The sequence below is a fragment of the Hyla sarda genome, chromosome 1 (genome assembly GCF_029499605.1).
Source record: "Hyla sarda isolate aHylSar1 chromosome 1, aHylSar1.hap1, whole genome shotgun sequence".
NCBI lineage: Eukaryota > Metazoa > Chordata > Amphibia > Anura > Hylidae > Hyla > Hyla sarda.
In genome coordinates, this window is record NC_079189.1 from 173,198,633 (window position 1) to 173,222,255 (window position 23,623).

Genomic DNA, 23,623 nt, shown 5'->3' on the forward strand with positions numbered 1-23,623 from the left:
ATGTCTGTGGAAATAGTTGCCCATTTATCCAGAAGAGTATGAATGAAATATCTGAATTCAATAATAAGAGGTGTGACCAAAAATTGTGTCCGTATAGTGTATGTTAATATGTAAAAATTAAATACACAATGAAAACATTGAATTTTACAGGCTCCATTTGAAGTCTGTTACTGTGGAATCCTATACGCCTGTATAGATGCTACAGACATAAAATTATTATTATTTTTTTTAAATTAAGACTACCTACAAAGTTGCATTAGCTTTTTAATGTAAACACCTTTTGCCAGTTATCACTAGAAAGCTACCATACTCCACTGGGAGGGTCAGACATGGGACTTGGGGGTGGGGGGAGGGATGTTTGCTTTCTGGGGGGGAGTTTGTATTTGTATGTTCTTTGTTTTAAGCAAAACAGTTTAATAAAAAATTTCTGATTTAAAAAAAAGAAAGCCACCATACATGGTTGCCAGAAATATCACAAGAAACCAAATAGATGACTGCTTCAATTCTTTGAAGGCAATGTATATAATTACATTAGTTACCTAGTTGGTTGCAATAAGTTACTAGTACATTTTTGTTTACATTTGCTTTATAGTGAGAGTCACACCATTAAATGGGGGCATTCCTATGTTAAATGTGACAGCTTATTGCTAGGATATGCCATCACCTTATGATCCCCACTGATGAAAATGAGAAGACAGCAGTGCTGTCTGCCCCTCACCACTTTTCCCTTGCACAGTGTTTTGTCTACTTTACAGGAAAGCCCTATACGGGATAAACCCTCGGCGATCATAAAGTCTTCCAGAGCAGAAGATTTCCTTTCCACCAACTTTTGCCTCCATTTAGTAGGGGTCTTATTAAAATGACAACATGCCCTAAACAAACTAACCTGTCAGCGTTTGCAAAGGCTTCCTATTCTGATGTGTACAGAACTTACTTTAATGTTTGTAGCACAGCCATGCTCGACAATGTAAATATCTGCACCGTCTGCTGAGAGACGGGTCATTCTATACTTCAAGTCATCTGCTGGAAGGCAGGGCCCCGGATGACAGCTCAGCTGAGGAAATGAAAAAACAATAGCAAACAAGGATTAACGTCTGTCTATGTTCACACTTTTTAGTTAGGATTCCGTTGTTACTGACAGTAAGACAAGTTCAGCATGTTGAGCTATTCTACTCCAAAAATAAATTGTTTAACTTTGGTCCACTGGTTCTCAGTCTAACCGGAAGGAGTAAGACAGATTACAGTGGATCTGTCATATTAGTCATTGATTTATTAATAATGATAATAATAATGGGAAACACAAGCACAATGAGCATGAAATGGGAAATGACCGTCTGATATAGAGGGAGAGGGTCCTGCTCAGGAGTTCTTACAATCTACAAGGGAAGGGATAATGACAGTCATGATGCCAGTGTGAACAGAGCCTCATTAAAATATATTTCTCACTGCTGCAAAGCTGCCAAGAAGTCAACTGGTATTGTATAGCAGAACAACAATCCCAGCACTCACCAATAGTGGATCAAGTCGTGTTTATTTACATCATAAAAGGTGTACAGGACGCGTTTCTGTGATAAGACTTTCTTAACTGTCTAGGCAGTAAAAGGAGATATATAATGCTTAAAAAGTTATCCCCTATTGAAAGCGGGGACCCCCACAATCTCCTGAACAGGACCCGGGCTCTCCCCGGGAAGAGGATGTGTAAACAGATCCCCTACATGTATCTCTATGGGAGAGCCGTTGGCAATCTCAGGCTCTCCCATAGAGATACATGGAGGGGGCATTGAAAACAATGGGAAGCTGCTGCAATGAAATTTTCAAGAGCAATTCCTGAGTTAAATTCTGCTCAGAAATTCGGTAGTGTGAACATACCCTTATGCTGACAGGCACAATACACTGCACTACTTCTATAACTACTACTGCAGTGTATTATACCAGTAATATGATGAAAGGCTATGTTCATATCAGCCTTAGGAAGCTCCATTCACTAATTCCGTTAAAATAATTGGACAAAAAGGCAGGATTTTTTTTTTCTCTGCTAAAATCCGGCAAAATAAAAGACAGCTAATGGAATCCGACAGACTCCATTCAAAGTGAATGGGATCTGTCAGGATCTGTTGTGTCCGGTGTCACACCCTCCATCCAGCCCAGAGTGGATAACAGAGCTCTGTAATGCTGATGTGAACATAGCCTACGCTGAATAGAATACATTTTACAAAGAAAAAATTTATAAATTAATTAATTAATAAAATACATTAGCCCCAGACTTATGGCAATAAAACTTTAGCCACCCACCCACTGGTGGTGGTAGGGGTCAAAAAAATGTCAGCAGAAATAATAAAAATAACTGAAAATAAACTGGTCAATTTTCCAACATTTTTCAAAAACTTCCAACAAGGAATCCTATGTGGATTCTGAACTGACTAAAATGAGAAATCTGATGGTTTGACATGTCCCATTTTCTCAAACCTTTATGCAAATTGGTATGTGGGTTTAATTGTGATTTTCTGGCACATGTAAGACACAAATCTGGCACACGGGCAATGCACCAAAATGTTGTCTTGCAACCCGAGAAAAAAGTGTGGGTTCCATGATAAGAAATCCCTATCAGGGTCTGACAGCACAGCTAGAAGATGTGATGCCAAAGACACAAACCAATAACAGTGGGAGCTGCTTGTTTTAGTCTGTGTTGTTAGAACTTAGAGTAAGATATAGGAAAAGACAAACTGAATAGGATGGCACTACAGCAAGGATGCTTCTCATTGCCATCCAAAAAGGACTGCTGACAGTCAGTTTTATTATTAATCTAAAAATGATCAGTCTATAGCCAAATACCCAGGAAAAAGTGATCACACGTAAATGGCATGTCACCAATCTCTGCAAGATAAACCTACACTTAGGTTGTGTTTCACACAAGCGTAATGTGGACAAATGTCTGCATCTGTATAACAGCCACAAGTCCTGGCCCAACCAAGAGTCTGATGCCCCCAACTGAGAGCAATAAATATAGGCATCTATCATGCTGTCAGTTAGGTTAACTGGACCCAAGCTTCTGGTATATAACCTGCAGAAAACTTAAAAAGAAAACCAACATGAACCAAAAAGTAGCTATTTGATGGTCTTCATTTTTTTTTCAAATAGCAACAGTCTGTTTCTTCCTCGAAAACACTGTAAATGTGAAATAATACTAACCTTTGCATCACAAAACCTCCGATCAATACCATGCTGACATATCACAACAGACTTCGGCCTTTCCAGCTGGAACTCATTACATGCGACATGGAACACAAAGGTCTGCCCCCAATCCAGCAGGCACGCCAGCTGCAAGACAGCAGGTTACTTATATAGTGAGGACTATAACCGAGAAATCAGTAAGAACAATATTACAAAAGTAAGAGCATATTGGCACAGCTTGCCAATGAAAAGGAGATTTATCATCGCAGCTATATAATCTACCCCCTGGTTTACCTGTGCTATTATATTTCAGAAGTAGGTACAATTTATCAGCTAATATGGTTTGAGATTCAAGACCGAGGGCTTTGGATTTAAAAATAAAAAGGATTTCTATAACTACCCCTGCTTATTAATATTAACTGTATTTTATGAGTCTTTTCTGTCAACATCCTTTAGATCCTAATGTTCTATGGTCACCTGCCGCACAGCACTTTCTGATAAATAAGGAAAGCAGGCTCCATTCCCCTTCCCACAAACTTTAATAAATAAGAAAAGTAGGCTCCATTCCCCTTCCCACATACTTTGAAATCAATTTTCATCGTCTTTCAGCCAATTTATGTAAAAGGTACACAGCTGTGAGATTTTCCAGCACAATTTGAAAGCTGGATGTCTGCTTTGAAAAATTCTATATTTCATCAGTAAAAAAGAACCATTACCGTGCATAAAAGTGCTATGTGCAAATGATATGGCTTCAGCCAAAGCAGTAAGTTTGCATTGGTCTGTATCCACGGCTGTGAAACAAAATGTCATTGTGTAAAAAGGGAACCTGCAAAGGAAACTAATATCAACTGTGTATATGCTTTAATAAGAGAGCATATGAGGGAGATAAGCAGATAAGGGAGAATTAATCCTTGTATGCAGATTATATTTTTGCTTTGTCTCTATATTTGTTGCAGTTACTTTTTTGCGACTTTTCAAGTAAACTATTTTCTGATGATAGTGTAGGTGTGTCAAAATCAAATAGTTTTTCTGCAAAATTTGTGGTGTACTAAAGTGTCATTTAAAAAACAAAAAAACAAAGCACCACATTTCTCACATGCCATGCAACCGTTTAATAAGTTTGGAACACATACACCTTACCACCACACAAAATTAATCTGTAGAAAAATTGTTCACCTAAACCACCTTTGATAAATTCCCCCCATAATGCTTCTGGGTTAAAGAAATAGTCTGACCGTTAATACTTTTGACAAGATACTGTATGACTCTTGGGAGGGGGAGGATTTTGACCGCTGGGACGTCCCAAAGATCTTGAGAAAAGGGTCCCAACTCGACTATCGAATAATGTGTCTTTGGGTGCTGTCAAACAATTGCTTTAAGGCTGGGTTCACACATAGTAAAAATACATATATATATAGCCACCAAATAGGTATAAAAACGGCTATTTTTAATCTAAGAATGTATTCCACTAAAAAGTCTATGTCATCAGAATTATGGTCATTTTTTTAAACAGTGTACACAATGACCACTCGTCACTTTTCCCTTAGCATATAGAGGAAAACATTTTTAGAATAAAAATATTTTTTAATCTACATTGATTTTACAATTTGTGAATTAAATCCGGCCTGTCCGCTAACTATGCTATCGTATATAAAAGCAGCATGTTATAGGAACGGATCCTCTCTAATGTTAAAGGAGTACTGCAGCTATAGGACACTTATCTCCTATATGTGCAGGGTATGTGGTACGTGACTAAGACAGTTTTCTGGTACATTTGCATTAGTAAATCTGGACAAATGTTTTATTTTTTATTTTTTTTAAATAGAACATACCTGAAATAGGGCTGTATATTGAGGGGGCAGGACTGCTTTAAGAAAGCTTAAAACTTCTACAAAAGAGCCATTGATATATTTTTGCAGTTGTGTGTTTGAGTAGTGAATAAGCATGTGAGTTTCGAATCTACACAGCAATATGGGAGAAATATATACAGCTGAATGAATGTGCTTCCCGGAATCCAGACATCACAAAGCACAAGCCATTAATTTAAAATAAATGTACCGCTTACCTTGGGACATGGGTGATAAATGAAAAAAGGGGGTAGTTGCTGCGATTTTTTTGTATAATGTTCTCTTAAACACAAAGAATGTTTTACTTACTTGTGGTGTGGTGACCATTGCACTGAGAGCACCAGCCTGCACATCAATCAACCATGCATATTCCAGACTGTCAGTGCCTAGGGGTAGGCCTTCTGCAGAGAACATTGCATGGGCACGTAACTGTAAGCCAGAGAGGCTAATGTGACCTTCTCGAAGCATTCCATCCACTGCTGGCCTCTATAGCAAAAACAGTAAACTGATAAGTCTTCTAGCACTCAAAAACAATTAAATGACAATAGAACAATAAAAACAACTGACAGAAATAACAAACACAAGACAAATGAATGGTGACTACAACTAGCTTTCCAACTGTAAGAAAGACATGGTAATCTAAATCATGTGATGATTAATTTTATATGATATCTTTTGAGTTTACAGGAGTTGGATCTCTTTTCAGATAACCAGTAACTTCATATCCCCTGCTCCCATTACACAGAGAATTAAAAGTTAAGGGGATCATCCCAAATGATAACTTGTCGCCTATTCATAGAATAAGTAAAAAGCATGTAGTCAGTGGGGGTCTGACCAATGAGACCATCAACAATCACTGGAACAGAGGTCTCATGTCTCAAATGGGCACGCTCATTAAAACTAATTTTTGCTATTGCACTCCTTATAGTAAATAAAAAAATCTTTCTAATATACTTTGTTTAAAAAAAATTAAGTTTTCAATGTTTTATTTGTGTTTAAAAAAGGTGTGTGCAGCCTTATCCAATCATAGCTCATCTCACACTGAATTGCTCTGGGCTGTGTGTAGCAGAGTGAAGGAGGAAGTTCTCCCCTGTATGGCTTCAGATGTCACACCTGCTGGGTAATGCCCCTTCCCAGTCTGTAAATCTGACTGAGACTAAGCAGAAAATACAGAGCAATATCAAGGTAGAAAACTAAAATAATAAAAATAAACGCAGGGGGTGGTTTGTCATGATGGGGGCAGTGAAATGGGAGGATTATACAATGTCAATACAATACAATACAAGATCATGAGAGGTACTCTTTACCTGAAAGGAGCAGCAGCACACATTCTTAAGTGCTACTCCATTCACTTGCTATGGGACTGCTTAACATAGCATAGTACAGCCCTCCGTTATCTTTGGCAGTCTTAGGGTGCGTTCCCACAGGGCATATACGCAGCGTATTTGACGCTGCGCAAAATTTATGGCAGCAGAGGGAAATACGCTGCGTATCCCTTGGTCATTATACACACAGGGCTTTCCGGCGGCAGCCCTATGTGTGTAGTGAGTTTTGGAGGCGGAGCCGCGCGTCACAGACACGCCGGCATATGGCTCCGCCTCCAAAACTCACTGCACACATAGGGCTGCCGCCGGAAAGCCATGTGTGTATAGTGACCAAGGGATACGCAGCGTATTTCCCGCTGCTGCCATAAATTTTGCGCAGCGTCAAATACGCTGCGTATACGCCCTGTGGGAATGCACCCTTAAAGCGAGCCATGTTTAGCTTTCTTTGGCAGTCACATTGCTTGCCCAGCAATTGGCTATTTTTGGCAGTCCCAGAGTAAGTGCAGTGCTCGGTTATCTTCGGCAGTCCCATAGTGAGTGAATAGAGTGCAAGATGATAAGTGGGGGTCCCAGCAGTTCAACCTTACCAATCATTTACTTATAACATATCTTGTGAATAGGTGAAGTTATTATCTAGGGATAACGGCTTTAAAAGAGTTGTCCGACACCACAAAATTGGGCTGGGATAAAAAAAATTAAGAAAAAAAAACAACAACTCATCTACACAAGCAAATATTAACCACACCTCAAAGATCTCACCAAACAATATGGTGCGTAATGATAGTAATTGAAGACAGATTTGTATGAAAAAATGTGGATATTTTATTACCAAAACAGTTTAAAATACGGTATATATAAAACATATACACACAATATATTAAAAAGCACAAATTTACCCTCCTACCACAGGGCCCTAGTGGTGGGTGCTGTATAATGTATTAGCAGCAATAGTTGCTATATAATGCGGGCACTGTAAAAGTAAATAGGAAATATCCTAAATAAGTCCAATAACTAATCTGATGGTAAATGTCCATTAGATATGTTATACTAGATGAATCCGATTTTGGACATACAGTTCTTGTAATTAAATTTCACCCGTGGAATCCCGCTGGTTCCGTATTGCAACGGACCTGTTACACTCACCAGTGTGTTAGCAGCTGGTCACATGCTGTGACAGACCTGATGGATATACCATTGGTGGAAACAGCTTGTCACTGGAGGAAGCCAATGTCGGATCTGTGCTGACTTTGATAGACTCCAGCAGGCACAATCGAGCAGGGGCTCCGGCAGGAGCACGGTAGTGACAGCCAGGCTGGAACTCCGGCAGAACTAAGATGAAGCTCGCGGTCTCACTTGTAGCGGGTGACGTCAGGAGCAGACGCAGACTCTGACTACAGGTAAATCCTTGATGGTTCAGGTGGATACTGAATGTTCCAAATAGATGCCGTTGGTGCTGTATTCACATGGATAAAATCTAGACGCATTTCAGGGTACTTAATATGCTCATACAACCCCTTCCTCAGTAGATGAAAGCCAGTCTCACACTTTCATCTACTGAAAAAGGGGTCGTATGAGCATATTAAGTACCCTGAAACGCGTCTAGATTTTATCCATGTGAATACAGCACTAAAGGCATCTATTTGGAACATCCAGGATTTACCTGTAGTCAGAGTCTGCATCAGCTCCTGACGTCCCCCCGCTATGAGTGAGACCGCGAGCTTCATCTTACTTCTGCAGGAGTTCCAGCCTGACATTCACTACCGTGCTCCTGCCGGAGCCCCAGCTCGATTGTGCCTGCTGGAGTCTTTCAAAGTCAGCACAGATCCGACTTCGGCTGCCTCCATGAGAATTTCTCCCATTGACAAGCTGTTTCCACCAGCGGTATTCATCTAGTGTAACATATCTAATGGACATTTACAATCAGAACCATTAGTGATTGGACTTATTTAGGATATTTCCTATTTAGTTTTACAGTGTCGGCATTATATAGCAACTATTGCTGCTAATACATTATACAGCATCCACCACTGGGGCCCAGTGGTAGGAGGGTAAATTGGTGCTTTTTAATACATTGTGTGTATATGTTTTATATATATATTTTACACTGTTTTGGTAATAAAATATCTACATTTTTTTTATACAAATCTGTCTTCAATTATTATCATTATGCACCATATTGTATGGTGAGATCTTTGAGGTGTGGTTAATATTTGCATTATTTTATTTTTCTCTGGCCAGAGGGGATCGCCATTTAACCACTTAAACCTTGGATCTTTTTAGTTGTGAGCTGCACACACTGTTTACTATATTTTTTTTCACCTACACAAGCACATATGCCACTGGTGTTGGACAACCCTTTAATTCCAAATTTGTGTTCCTGGACCCATGGTGTTACCTTTCTTACCTCTCTCAGACAATTTTTCCCCACCATGGAAGTATACATGCTGCAACCTAATTGCTTGCAACAAGCAACTTCTTTGTGTTTCCTAACCCTAAACTCAGGGTTACACAGCTTTCTTTTACCTGCTTTATATATACTATTGTACTGCAGGTTTCGCCATAAAATATTTCTAAACTACCATGTAACAAAGAAAAAAAATAGCATGATCTGAAGGCCAGTCTGGCAGTACTGGAGAATTGTACTGTTTCTCAGACGTCCCATTTAGGACACAGCCTAATAAAGACACTACTCTCACAGCAAGTAATTACTTCCCACATGTCCCTTGATGTTTCTGAACAGTTCAAAAAGCTTTCGAGAGGCCCTAATTGCCTTGTGTTCAGACTCTCCTCTCTTGTGTCCACTCACATAATTCTGGAAATAACCTAAACACATAAGCTCAAGATTATATTCTACTTTAATAAGAAAATACATGTTTTTTGCAATTTAATTCCTATATTCCAATAGAAAAGGTGACTTACAAAGAATGAATCTCATTTCTGTTTACCCAGCAATTACTATCACCTTGCATAATAAAACAACAAAAAAATACTGTATTTCTGCTACAACTGTAATTTCCTGCTCAACATTTCATTTGTCAAATAAGTTTAAAAATAAGTTAAAAACAAACATCAAAGTCTTTGCAATTTAATCTTTCTAGGTGTGGTCATGACAGCTTAAAGGGGTACTCCACTGGGATTTTTTTTTAAATCAACAGATTTGTAAATCACTTCTATAAAAAAAAAAAAAAATCTTAATTCTTCCAGTACTTATCAGCAGCTGTTATGATCCACAGGAAGTTCTTTTTTTTTTTAATTTCCTTTCTGTCTGACCACATTGCTCTCTGCTGACACCTCTGTCCATTTTAGGAACTGTCCAGAGCAGGATAGGTTTTCTATGAGGATTTGCTCCTACTCTGGACAGTTCCTAAAATGGACAGAGGTGTCAGCAGAAAGCAATGTGGTCAGACAGAAAGGAAATTCAAAAAGAAAAAGAACTTCCTGTGGATCATAACAGCAGCTGATAAGTACTGGAAGAATTAAGATTTTTTTTATAGAAGTAATTTACAAATCTGTGTAACTTTCTGGCACCAGTTGATTAAAAAAAAAAATGTTTACCCCTTTAAGGCACTGAAGTCTTTGGCAATTACAAAGTGACCTTTTTTTCTGAATCTTATTGTTTTGTGCACCATAGTTAAAGGTGGTCATAATATATTTATAGAACAAACACAGAAAAGGCGACTGCCGGCGGTTTCACGCAATCGCTATGCGCTTCAAGCGCATAGTGATTGGGTGAAAACCGCCGGCAGTCGCCTTTTCTGAGCGCTCCACATCTGATATGCCCGATCTTTGATTGGAGGCACCGTTCGAGTGAGGCCGGAGTTGCGGTACCCTTGCGGTGAGTGCAGGTGTGATTTTGTTCTTTGTTTGTTCTATTATTGACTACTATCTGTTTCACCTAGCACCGCCGATGGGACCCCTTGTACAAGTACCTATCTGTTGTAAACCTCCGATGTGTATCCTTTATAATTAGACCCTGTGGTTGCTAGCAGTGCCACTTGTTTCTGTCTTCTCAATTGGTTTTCATAATATATTTATTTCTATACTTTATTCAAACCTCATAAGTTTTGTAAAAGCAGGTTTAGCTTATTTCAGCACCCTAGTGCTACACACCTAAATGAGGTATAGGAAATTACTTTTTTCCTTTAGGTCTGTAAGAGGGGGTGTGGGACAGTAAGTGTGTGTGACTGGTTATATTTATGTGTCCACATATGTGAGTATTTTCCTGGCGCAATTGTATTACCAGTAAGTCACAGTCTAGCAAGACTGATCAAACTGTCTGTAAAATAAAAGGGTGGGGAATAAAGATAAATCATTTAGTTTTAGAAAAATAGCAACTACCAAACAAAAATGACTTGAAAGATGTATCTACATGCTATTAGAAACCATTTGAGTATACCTGATAGTTGTCATTTACAAATATGTACACCGGTGACAGGACAAGTTGAAGCAATGTTTCTCTGTATGTTTTCTTCATCTCGAAGCAGAGTCTCTCAAGAAAAGTAGTAGGGCAATCTGGTCCATCGCTACCACAGTGCTGTGAACAGAATGAAGACATTAAAATAAAGGAAATCTTTATACTCAATCATTTCACATACACATGCTGGACTGTTAACCCACATTACGTGTAGAAAAATATTAGACAATGCTATGCAGTGATGCCTGCCGCCTGGTCAATGAATGTCATGTAAATCATGTTTTATAATACCAAAGTAACACCCTTCCACTTTCTATGGACCAATGTTTGTTTCATTCAGCACAGCATCTACTGATAATCTGAAGTAGTGTGAAACTTATGGATATGTAAGAACACAGTTCAAAGGATCTACCACAATTCACACAATGCAGTGTATAGTACCACAAGGGAGTTCCACCTCTCCCTACCAGCTACAATATAGTCACACACTGTGGGATGTAGAAACATTTAAGAAGTGCCCAACATATATAGACCCAGCAGGGAAATAACTCACAATTACGATGTTAATTTCTGGTTATTTCAGTAGTTTTTATTTTAGAGACTTCATCATAAATCTTCTAACAAAGTGGAGCTTAGCACATCAACAGATGAAGCCGAGCGGAGATGTTCCTCCTGCTCAACACCTTGGACGCGACAGCGTCTCGGTGGTGTGCCCCCTTAGTCATGCGTACCAGAATTGGAGAAGGTGTGGATTATATAGCAAAATAGATAAGCACCTGTTCACATAGACATAGTAGTAATAGAAAAAAATCACATGCAATTATTTCAAAGTAAATTCACATTAACTAAAGTGCTATCATGCTATAGAAATTATTTAAAACTACATATTTCAATCAAACCATGCGGAAAAACACTATTCAATTCTGTAATCCAGTAGCATTCTCTCCGTAGTAAACGCCTTTTATTAAGATTCTCTTTTGCCAACTCTGGGACATCTTCCAGTATTAACCATTTGAGTGTTGTAATACAGGGTGGACCATTTATATGGATACACCTTAATGGGAATGGTTGGAGATATTAACTTCCTGATTGTGGCACATTAGTATATGTGAGGGGGGAAACTTTTCAAGATGGGTGGTGACCATGGCGGCCATTTTGAAGTCGGACATGTTGAATCCAACTTTCGCAACTTTATTCTTTCATAAGTTTCTGACCACTTATAAAATGTGTTCAATGTGCTGCCCATTGTGTTGGATTGTCAATGCAACCCTCTTCTCCCACTCTTCACACACTGATAGCAACACCGCAGGAGAAATGCTAGCACAGGCTTCCAGTATCCGTAGTTTCACGTGCTGCACATCTCGTATCTTCACAGCATAGACAATTGCCTTCAGATGCCCCCAAAGATAAAAGTCTAAGGGGGTCAGATCGGGAGACTTTGGGGGCCATTCAACTGGCCCACGATGACCAATCCACTTTCCATGAAACTGTTCATCTAGGAATGCTCGGACCTGACACCCATAATGTGGTGGTGCACCATCTTGCTGGAAAAACTCAGGGAACGTGCCAGCTTCAGTGCATAAAGAGGGAAACACATCATCATGTAGCAATTTCACATATCCAGTGGCCTTGAGGTTTCCATTGATGAAGAATGGTCCCACTATCTTTGTACCCCATATACCACACCATACCATAAATTTTTGTGTTCCAACAGTCTTGGAGGGATCTATCCAATGTGGGTTAGTGTCAGACCAATAGCGGTGGTTTTGTTTGTTAACTTCACCATTCACATAAAAGTTTGCCTCATCACTGAACAAAATCTTCTGCGTATACTGAGGGTCCTGTTCCAATTTTTGTTTTGCCCATTCTGCAGCACCTGAAACTACGGATACTGGAAGCCTGTGCTAGCATTTCTCCTGCGGTGTTGCTATGAGTGTGTGAAGAGTGGGAGAAGAGGGTTGCATTGACAATCCAACACAATGGGCAGCACATTGAACACATTTTATAAGTGGTCAGAAAATTGTAAATAACTCATGAAAGAATAAAGTTACGTTAAAACCAAGTACGTCATTGTTTTTCTTGTAAAATTCCCAATAAGTTTGATGTGTCACATGACCCTCTTCCTATTGAAAAAACAAAAGTTGGATTCAAAATGGCCGATTTCAAAATGGCCGCCATGGTCACCACCCATCTTGAAAAGTTTCCCCCTTCACATATACTAATGTGCCACAAACGGGAAGTTAATATCACCAACCATTCCCATTTTATTAAGGTGTATCCATATAAATGGCCCACCCTGTAGAATGACCACATTCACGAAAATGTCTAGCAACAGTACTCTCTCCATAACTCGATACGTCCATTTTTTCTGTACTCAGGGATTTTCTAATAACAGACTTGTGTTCAGTGAGACAAGTTTTAATCATTCTGGCTGTTTATCCGACATATGTGAGTCCATGTCCGTGCAGACTCACATATGTAGGACAAACAGCAAGGATGGTTAATGCTATTGGATTACAGAATTGGATAGTGTTTTCTGCATGGTTTGAACAACATATGTAGTTTTAAATCAATTCTATAGCATGATAGCTTTTTAGTTAATATGAATTGACTTTGAAATAATTGCATGCAATTTTTTCTCTTACTACTATGTCTATGTGAACAGGTGCTTATCTATTTTGCTATATAATCCACACCTTTTCCATCTGGTATGCATGACTAAGGGGACACAACCCCTGAAACGCTGTCGTGTCCAAGGTGTTGAGCAGCAGGAAGATCTCCATTCAGATTCGTCTGTTGATGTGCTAAGCTCCACTTTGTTAGAAGATTTATGGTGAAGTCTCTAAAATAAAAACTACAGAAATAGCAAGAAACGAACGTTGTAATCTTGAGTTACTACCCGCTGGATCTATATATGATGGGCACTTCTTAAATGTTTCTACATCCTACGGTGTGTGAATAGATTAAAATTATGGATTTACCATAGAATTATGAGGACTGTTATGCAAAGAGTGGCAGGTGACATTCGAGTGCCTGTATAGGTCCACCTTAAAGCTTTGGGTGTCTATGACCCTATTGAAGGCTGGAGGATAGACAAAAAAAAAAAGACATACTTACCTAGTCCTCGGGCTAGGTAAGCATGTGTTTTTTATTTATTTTCCCCCCTACCAGCAGCATATTATTTTTCATTAAAGGGCTACTCCGCCCCTAGACATCTTATCCCCTCTCCAAAGGATAGGGGATAAGATGTCAGATCGCGGGGTCCCGTTGCTGGGGAACCCCGGGGATCTCTGCTGCGGCACCCCGCTATCATTACTGCACAGAGCACGCTCGCTCTGTGCATAATGACCGGTGATACACGGGCCGGAGCATCGTGACGTCACGGCTGCGTACCCCTTGTGACGTCACGGCCTGCCCCCTTAATGCAAGTCTATGGGAGGGGGCGTGGTGGCCGCTCTGAGTAGTAATGATAGCGGGGTGCTGCAGCGGTGATCACGAGGGACCCCAGCAGCGGGACCCTGGCGATCTGACATCTTATCCCCTATCCTTTGGATAGGGGATAAGATGCTAGGGGCGGAATACCCCTTTAAACACTGGAGTACCCCTTGTACTGTTCATTTGCTAGCTAATATATCCCATCCATTGGCAAGTGCCCTTTCTAAAATCAGTATTAGTTGTGTCATCTGTTAGTGGCACAGCACCCCATCACTCTCCTTTTTGCTCAAATAGCCCTTACACAGCCTGGAGGCGTGTTTGGGGTCATTGTCCTGTTGAAAAATAAATGATGGTCCAACTAAACGCAAACCGGATGGAATAGCATGCTGCTGCAAGATGCTGTGGTAGCCATGCTGGTTCAGTATGTCTTCAATTTTGAATAAGTCCCCAACAGTGTCACCAGCAAAGCACCCCCACACCATCACACCTCCTCCTCCACACCAGCACACCTGTGAAGTGAAAACCATTTCAGGTGACTACCTCTTGAAGCTCAACAAGAGAATGCCAAGAGTGTGCAAAGCAGTAATCAAAGCAAAAGGTGGCTACTTTGAAGAACCTAGAATATGACATATTTTCAGTTGTTTCACACTTTTTTGTTATGTCTATAATTCCACATGTGTAAATTCATAGTTTTGATGCCTTCAGTGTGAATCTACAATTTTCATAGTCATGAAAATAAAGAAAACTCTGAATGAGAAGGTGTGTCCAAACTTTTGGTCTGTACTGTGTATATATATATATATATATATATATATATATATATATATATATATGTGTGTGTGTGTGTGTGTGTGTGTGCATAAACACTTACCACTGGTAGTTTGGCATGAACTTTGTACACATTGAGAAGTACAGTGATATCCCATGGTCTTAGTGTCAAAGGATGGATGGCTTTAGTTGCTTGATCATGGTCTCTCTTGGTATTCTCCATACCTACTGCAGTCCATCCGGAACTAGAAGATGTGGCCATAGACAACACAGGACTGGATATTACTTCTTCAAAGTCTGTGTACATGTCATCCTCTCCAAAGTAATTTTCCTAAAGGGAAGAGAAACTATATAAACTAGGATATGCAAAAATAACTTGGAGGCAAACTGAAAAATACCATGTAGCAACTGGTTATAGAAACATAGACTGTGTCGGCAGATAAGAACCATTTGGCCCATCTAGTCTGCCCAATAATCTGAATCCTATCAATATTCCCTTGGCCCTATCTTATATGAAGGATAGCCTTATGCTTATCCCATGCATGTTTAAATTCCTTCACTGTATTTGCAGCGACCACTTCTGCAGGAAGGCTATTCCATGCATCCACTACTCTCTCAGTAAAGTAATACTTCCTGGTATTATGTTTAAAGCTTTGCCCCTCTAATTTTAAACTATGTCCTCTTGTGGTAGTTTTTCTTCTTTTAAATATGCTCTCCTCCTTTACCGTGTTTATTCCCTTTATGTATGTAAAAGTCTCTACCAGATCCCCTCTGTCACTTCTTTCTTCTGAGCTATACATGTTAAGGTCCTTTAAAGGGGTACTCCCGTGGAAAACTTTTTTTTTTTTTTAAATCAACAGGTGCCAGAAAGTTAAAACAGATTTGTAAATCACTTCCAAAAAGAAATGCAATTCCTGTGATGTCCTCACCACAGTGCTCTCTACTGACCTCTGCTGTCCATTTTAGGAACTGTCCAGAGAAGCATATGTTTGCTATGGGGATTTTCTTCTTCTCTGGACAGTTCCTAAAATGGATAGCAGTGTTCACCAGAGAGCACTGTGGTCATGATATCAGAGGAAATGCATTTCTTTTTGGATTTCTCTTTATTATACAGCCCCTAAAAAGTACTGGAAGGATTAAGATTTTTTTAATAGAAGTGATTTACAAATCTGTTTAACTTTCTGGCACCAGTTGATTTAAAAAAAAAAAAAAGTTTTCCACGGGAGTACCCCTTTAACCTTTCCTGGTAAGTTTTGTCCTGCAATCCATGTACTAGTTTAGTAGCTCTTCTCTGAACTCTCTCTAGAGTAGCTATATCCTTTTGGAGATACGGCCTCCAGTACTGTGCACAATACTGGTGAGGTCTCACCAGTGTTCTGTACAGTGTCATGAGCACTTCTCCTTTTGCTTATACCTCTCCCTTTACATCCAAGCATTCTGCTAGCATTTCCTGCTGCTCTATTACATTATCTTCCTACCTTTAAGTCTACTGAAATAATTACTCCTTAATCCCTTTCCTCAGATACTGAGGTCAGGACTGTGAAGCGAACATTACCAATAAATGATACCTGTGGCCAATTCCCAAAATGTGAGATTTTATTGTTATTAAATCACTTAGGGACCCCTATTAAATCAACCTTTGACAGTTACCCGATACCCCCTTCTGTTCATGAGATATATGGGTTTATAATTTGTCTGACAACTCAGGGAATAAATCAGATGTGCGTGAACTTAATTTTAATAATGGGAGTGGCTATCAGGTGATGGGCATGATTATACAGTCAGGGGTAGTGAATGTTGTACATTGAGGGGTGTGTATGGATACTATATAATAACAAAATCTCCCACGGAGTACCCAGGGTTTATTGAAATTCAAAACCAATTACCTTCAGGGCATATAGCCCCTCTGGGACTAAGCTCTTTACTAGGGTTACCCCTTTAAAATATCACTTTTATTGATTTTCACTAAAATTACCCCAATAATGTGCTCCATTAATAAAAAAAAAGTTGTGTATTAAAAACACAAACAATGTATTGGAATCAGGTCCTGTTCAGAGCCATATTATTCAGGAGGTATTGCTAGAGGATTATATCATTTTTATCCTTTATTTTTGGGTCAATTATATCTTCCCCTATACCTGATCGTCTAAACCTCCTTCCTCTCCAATCCTTGATTGCTAATTAAAATACAAATTTCCCTAGCATCCCACTGACATTTCGCCGGCAGAGACTGGCTTTATCAAGGTGCAGGATACTAATGGTATTGTATAGATACTACACACCCCATGACTGTATAATCCCATCCATCATCTGATATTCAATTCTATTATTAAAATCACATTCACACCTAATACGAGGTACAAAACCAACATTTCTAGACATTCAGTGCAGGCATCATGGGATTCACATAAAATCTTCAGTTATTTAAGAAGATCTTGTAGTGATCTTAGTGACGTCACCGCTGCTGTTCTCTAGCAGCGGGACCCAGCAGGGAGCAGCAGTGGTGATGTCACTAAGCTCCACCCATGCCCGAAGTCGCTGCTACTCTCTGCTGGGTGCCGCTGCTAGAGAACAGTAGCGGTGACGTCACTAAGCTCCGCCCGAGCCCCAAGCAGGGTGCCTGGAGCTGAAGCTAACAGAGAAGATTACAGGAGATCCCCTGCACGGAATGGGACAAGGTAAGTACCGTTGTCGTCCGTGTCACCTGACAGGTACTGACAGGTTAGTTCAGGTGATTCCGGTGACAGATTTCCTTTAAGCTATAAGGGGTGTATTCTATGTGATCTAGGGATAGGTAGTGTCAGGCATTACAAAACTGAAAACCACTGGGAAGTTGCCAGAGGGATCCCTGGATGGCATTAGTAACCAAAGGAACTACATGGGAATTTCCCAACACATAATTAAAACAAGAAAGGCAATGTTATAAACAGAATTATACCTGGGTAGAGGGGTAAAAAAAAAATCTATAAATATAAATTCCATCTTAGAACAAACTCAAAGGGCTAGAGGAGAAAAAAAACTATCTGGATTCTTCTTCACCAATCCAGCCGAACATCGACAAACACATTTAAGTCACCCATACATGAATCCTAGCAGTAAGATAAGATGTGGATAATAAAGCAGAAAGATGTAAAATGCAGCAGAAAGAGGAAAGAACTAATTTTTCAATTTCTGAAAAAATAAATAATTTATATATATATATATATATATATATATATATATATATATATATATATAAAAAGGCAATTTTCTGACCCCTATTACTTTATTACTTTTCTGTCTATAAAGCTGTGTAGTGACTTATTTTTTACCCTATAATCTGTATTTATTATCGGTAGGGCATTGATCGATGTAACAAAACAAAAAAAAAAAACAGTTCACAGTGATATTGGATTGCATTGACTTGACCCTGCGATCTGCTAGTTCAGGTTGTAAGAGCAGATCTGTCTTGGCATCCACTAAGGCCTTCAGAAAATCGCAGGCTGTCATGACAATAGATCAGCTCCCCGAGATCTTGTTCCAGGAAGCTGATCCAGTCCGATACAGCGTTTAAATGTCATTGTCAGTTTTGACAGTCAGCTTTGAACAATTACACTCCTTGACAACTATTACTGGTAGCCAACTGAACATTAGAAATGAAGTCTGCCAGAAATAGTGCTATAATTCAGGTACACACACAGCAGCTTATCTTGAAAAATTACCTAAAAGTACAGATATGCTTTAGTTTTTCCATAGATGCTTATCTTTCTGAGTATCAGTGGTAGTCTGATGTGACAGACTTTACCATTGTCATATTCTATTTATCATATTTAAAGGAGTAGTACAGTCCTGAAAAACGTATCCACTTATCCCAGATAGCGGGAGGTCTGACTGCTGGGACCCCCCTTGATCTCTTGTACGGGGCCCTGGCTCTCCGACCCGATAGCGTGTGCCGACCACCGCACAAAACAGCGGCCGACACGCCCCATCAATACAGCATTATGGCAGAGCCGGAGATTGCCGAAGGGCTTCCCGCGGGCTGCCAGGCCTAGTAAGGGAGATTGCGGGGGGTCCCTGCGGTCTGACCACTGCTAACTGAAACTTATTCCCTATCTTAGGATAGGGAATAAGTTTTTCAGGACTGGACTACTACTTTAACACATCACAAGATCATTTGGATTATATTTCCCCTTTAAGAAAATCTGCAATCTACAATAAAACAAACAGGCAGGTTGTGCTCAGTCTTTTTGCTAAATACCACAATCGGCCACAAGCCATCACTGTTGCACTACTTGAAGACAGCACCGATAATGCTTGATCTTGATCCCTCTCAATGGGGTTTACTGAATGATTTTGGATTGTTCAATGTTTCCAGCCTTGTGAATAGAAATAATTAGAAACATATTCCACAATAGCACTGCGGTCTTCTGCAGATCAATCGGATTCTGCCCTGTGGAGGTGAGTTATTTTTGACTGTAACAGCTTTGCCAAATATTGAGAACAGCTGTAGTTTTGAAGCAGAACAGAAGTCAATGGGACAAACAAAGAGATTTACAAAGAATGGTCCCACAGTTGAATAATGTAAAAGCGGCAGACCTGCATTTCACAGTGCTTTCAGCTACAAGCCCACCAATTTTAATTCAACTCTTAAAATTATTTTCAGAAATCTAACAAGCATATTAAAATAGAGCAATTGTTCCCTACAGAGCTTACAGAAATGGATTTGAGGACGGATATGAACAATGCTTATAATTAGTGTAACATGATTGTGATGGAAAGGAAACCTTCATAGAGGTCATAAACCATAGAGAAAATAGACCCCAGAAAGAAGTGGAAAGTCAAAAAGAAATGATGCTCTGCATCTCATGTTGACAACACTTTCAGAAGACTCTAAAACATTTACAAGGTAAAATATGCATGCAGATAATGACTGCAATAAAACATCAGCGATTGATGTCTTCTAAAATACATATTGCCAAGCTTATCTCTGAAAACTTTCACACATGAAAGCATCAGACAGTTGGCACCAGATGAAACAGGAATGCACAATATTTAGTACAACACTGATGGATTTACACTTAGCCCTGACAGTAACAGAGACCAGAAAACGATGGCGCTTGCAATTATAATAAATGTAGGAAATGAAAGAGAGCAAGCTGAAGGCTGTGTGCAATGGTGTTGTAAAATATTCATACATTCCACACATTATATATATTTCTTTAAATAGAAACATAGGGGGGTCATACCAGATAGACTAGCCTTCACTTCTTATGCACATAAATGTGCTTTGGAGCCCATGAACCCGTTCACCATTTGTCCTTCCTTGGTCGGCGTTTGAAACACCCACAGAACCGGATGTCTTGAGGTTGCTCTGACCCAGCCATCACAATATGGCCCTTGTTACAGTTCCCTAGATCTCCAAAATTCTAGACATAACCTGGTTCCAACAGCACATCAACTTCAATGAAATGCTGCTTACTATATTTCATCCTTTAAAAAGGTGGAATTGCCAAGAGATAATCAATGTTTTTATACTCTCCTGTAGGCTTAGGCGAAATGGCCTAAAATCAAAATCTGGATTTTTTTTCTCTTAGGACCAATCTCAGTTTTCTTGTTTTTATGATAAATAAGCTAAAAAGTCCAACAAGCTTTTTTTTAAAATAAGAAAATGTTAAAGCAATTGTAAAGAAATTTGTGAAGCAAATTCTTACCATGTATGAATAATCAGAACTATGAGGGATAATTCTGATGCATAGTATGTTGAGGAACTGCTGTTCCTTTCCATAAAAAAAATAATTAGGGTTTAAAATAAATAAAATAAAAAAATAAAAATTTAGGGATATAAAAAAAAAAGTGACATTCCCCCCCATACACTATGTTGCCCATTTCGTCACAGTGCTCCCCATCCTAGTTATAGAAGACGGAAGGAGAAAAGTCCTGGCACCATGACAGCAGCCGCTCCAGCCATTACAATAAACTGGAGGAGCCCTCCCTAGCTGTCCAGTGACAGACCGGAAATAAGTGGGAGAAAGGAACACAAGTATCCTAGATACAGGGGGCAAAAAACCTATAGGGTGGTCCTATATAAAGGGAGCAAACAACAATCAGGGGGTGTTCTACCATGGGCAAGCCACCCTTTGTACCTTCAGGGGCGTCCAGCCTACAGGGGCAAGCTACCTCCATATGGAGCAAAGCAATCCTGGAAAAGCAGTTGCAAGTACAATCATCATCATCATCATCAATACCGGTTTACATCGTACGCCTCAGCAAAGGGAAGAAGCTCCAGCCATCACATTGGGAGTGAGTTAAATAAATGTTTAGTCAAGTAAAGTAGGCTAAATTTTAAAGTTGATAATTTGCTATGGTCCAGACATGCATTTTATAAATATCCAAATGGTCCTTGGCAAAAGAAAGTTCCCCATAAGTTTTCCAGCAGGATGTGGATACATTCTCTTTAACCTCTTATGGACACCCGCCATAAATGTAGTGTGCTGCACAGGAGCAGTGCTCGCTAGCAGGTGAGCTTTGGCTTCTACCAGCAGCCAGAGACTCAGCAATAATGGCAAATATCAGCAACAAAAAAAAAAAAAAGTGGATTCCCCCCTCAAAAAAAAAAAATAAATAAATAAAAAAAAGTGGATTCCCCCCTCAAAAAAAATAAATAAATAAAAAGGTGAATTCCCCCCTCAAAAAAAACCAAAAAAACAACAACATATTTGGTATTGCTATGTGCAGAAATGTTTCACCTATTAAAATATAATGTTAATGATCCCTTAATGATAACATATGGTGAACCAGCAAAATGTAAGAAAAACACTACAGTCCAAAATTAATTATATTTGGTCACATCCCATAAAAAAAAAAAAAAAAAAAAAAGAATAAATATTTCAAAAAGATATGTAAAATTGGTACAAATAAAAACTACAGATCATGGCACACAAAATAAGCACTCATACAGCCCCATGTAAGGAAAAAATGAGAACGTTATTGGTGGTCAGCATGGGGCAATTTTAACCCCTTAAGGACGCAGCCCTTTTTCACCTTAAGGACTGAGCCCTTTTTCGCAATTCTGACCACCGTCACTTTACGAATTAATAACGCGAAAACGCTTTTACCGAATATTCTGATTCTGAGATAGTTTTTTCGTGACATCTACTTTATTTTAATGGTAAATTTTCGGCGTTACTTGCATCCCTTTTTGGTGAAAAATCCCAAAATTTCATGAAAATTTTGAAAATGTTGCATTTTTCTAACTTTGAAGCTCTTTGCTTGTAAGGAAAATGGATATTCACAATAAATTTTATTTTTATTCACAAATACAATATGTCTACTTTATGTTGGCATCATAAAATTGACATATTTTTGCTTTTTGAAAAAATTAAAGGGCTTCAAAGTAGAGCAGCAATTTTCAAAAAAATTCATGAAAATTGCTAAATCTGAAGGGACAGATGTTACAGAACTACAACTCCCAGCATGCCTGGGCATTCCAGGCATGCTGAGAGTTGTAGTTTGGCAACATCTGGAGGGCTACCGTACTGTAACAGTGGTCTCCAAACTGTGACCCTCCAGATGTTGCAAAAGTACAACTCCCAGCATGCCCAGACAGCCTTTGGCTGTCTGGGCATGCTGGGAGTTGCAGTTTGGCCTTCCTAGTGGTTGCCACAGTAAAGATCGTTTTACTTTCACTTTCAATTCCCCCCCCCCTTCCACCGTCGATTCCCTACCTGATCCAGTATCCAGCAGTCTCCAGCGAAGATCCCGGGTCCCCAGGCATCTTCTGCTGCAGGTACGGCCTCCATCTTCTTCCCACGATCCCCTCGAATGGCAGGGGATAGGAGGAGATCGCAGCTCTGCGACCTCACTCCTATCCCTTAGGCTGATCGGGGCTGTCGCTGACAACTCCGATCAGCCCTATTTTCCGGGTGATTGGGTCACCAGAGACCCGATCAGCCTGGAATTGGAGAAAACCGCATGTCTGAATTGACATGCGATTTTCTCCAATCGCCGACATGGGGGGGGGGTGCCGGGTGCCTGCTGAATGATTTCAGCAGGCATCCCGATCTGGTCCCCAACCGGCTAGCGGCGGGGACCGGAATTCCCACGGGGGGATCCATACGCCCTGCGTCCATAAGGACTCGGGATGCAGGGCGTATGGATACGCCCTGCGTCCTAAAGAGGTTAAACATATTTATTTTGTAAAAAAAAATATATATTTTTTTAAATAGTACAATAATAGACAAGCATGTAAACATGGGTATCATTTTGACACCTTAAGGACCGAGGGCCTACCTGTACACCCTGGTCCCTTTAAAGGTGTTTGAAGTATGCTCATGAGCTGAGCACACTTCATACATGGTGGGTCCCGGTTGCTATGAGGGCTGATGCCCGAGATTACCCTTTGGATGCCGCTATCAAAGTTGATAGCGGCGTCGAAAATTTAAAATGTGGGGTTAACGATCCTGGCAGCTCAGCGGAGCTGGTCGAGATCCATCTCGGTAAAACTACGATGTCCCTATCAGCTGAGTGGACAGCAAATGTGGCCTTACCTGCCTCCTTGCTGTCCGATTGGTCCTCTGCTGCTCCAGGAAGCTTCAGCAGGCTGAAGCAGCAGAGCACCGATAACACTGATCAATGCTGAGCCAAAGCTTAGCACTGAACAGTGTATGCAATCGTAAGATTGCATG

The 23,623-nt window shown here is 39.9% G+C and overlaps 1 protein-coding gene across 9 annotated transcripts in view; it reads right to left on the reverse strand.

Moving 5' to 3' along the window:
• Nucleotides 1-23,623, reverse strand: part of BLTP1 (bridge-like lipid transfer protein family member 1) — a 302,200-nt gene that overhangs the window by 179,569 nt on the left and 99,008 nt on the right. For all 9 annotated transcript variants that reach the window (XM_056564084.1, XM_056564133.1, XM_056564123.1 and 6 more), the window contains exons 20-24: nt 15,064-15,291; nt 10,740-10,877; nt 5,328-5,504; nt 3,190-3,318; nt 935-1,054 (exon numbers count right to left, since the gene is read on the reverse strand). In XM_056564084.1, coding sequence (XP_056420059.1) covers nt 935-1,054; nt 3,190-3,318; nt 5,328-5,504; nt 10,740-10,877; nt 15,064-15,291 — 792 coding nt within the window. The remainder of the gene's footprint in view (nt 1-934; nt 1,055-3,189; nt 3,319-5,327; nt 5,505-10,739; nt 10,878-15,063; nt 15,292-23,623) is intronic.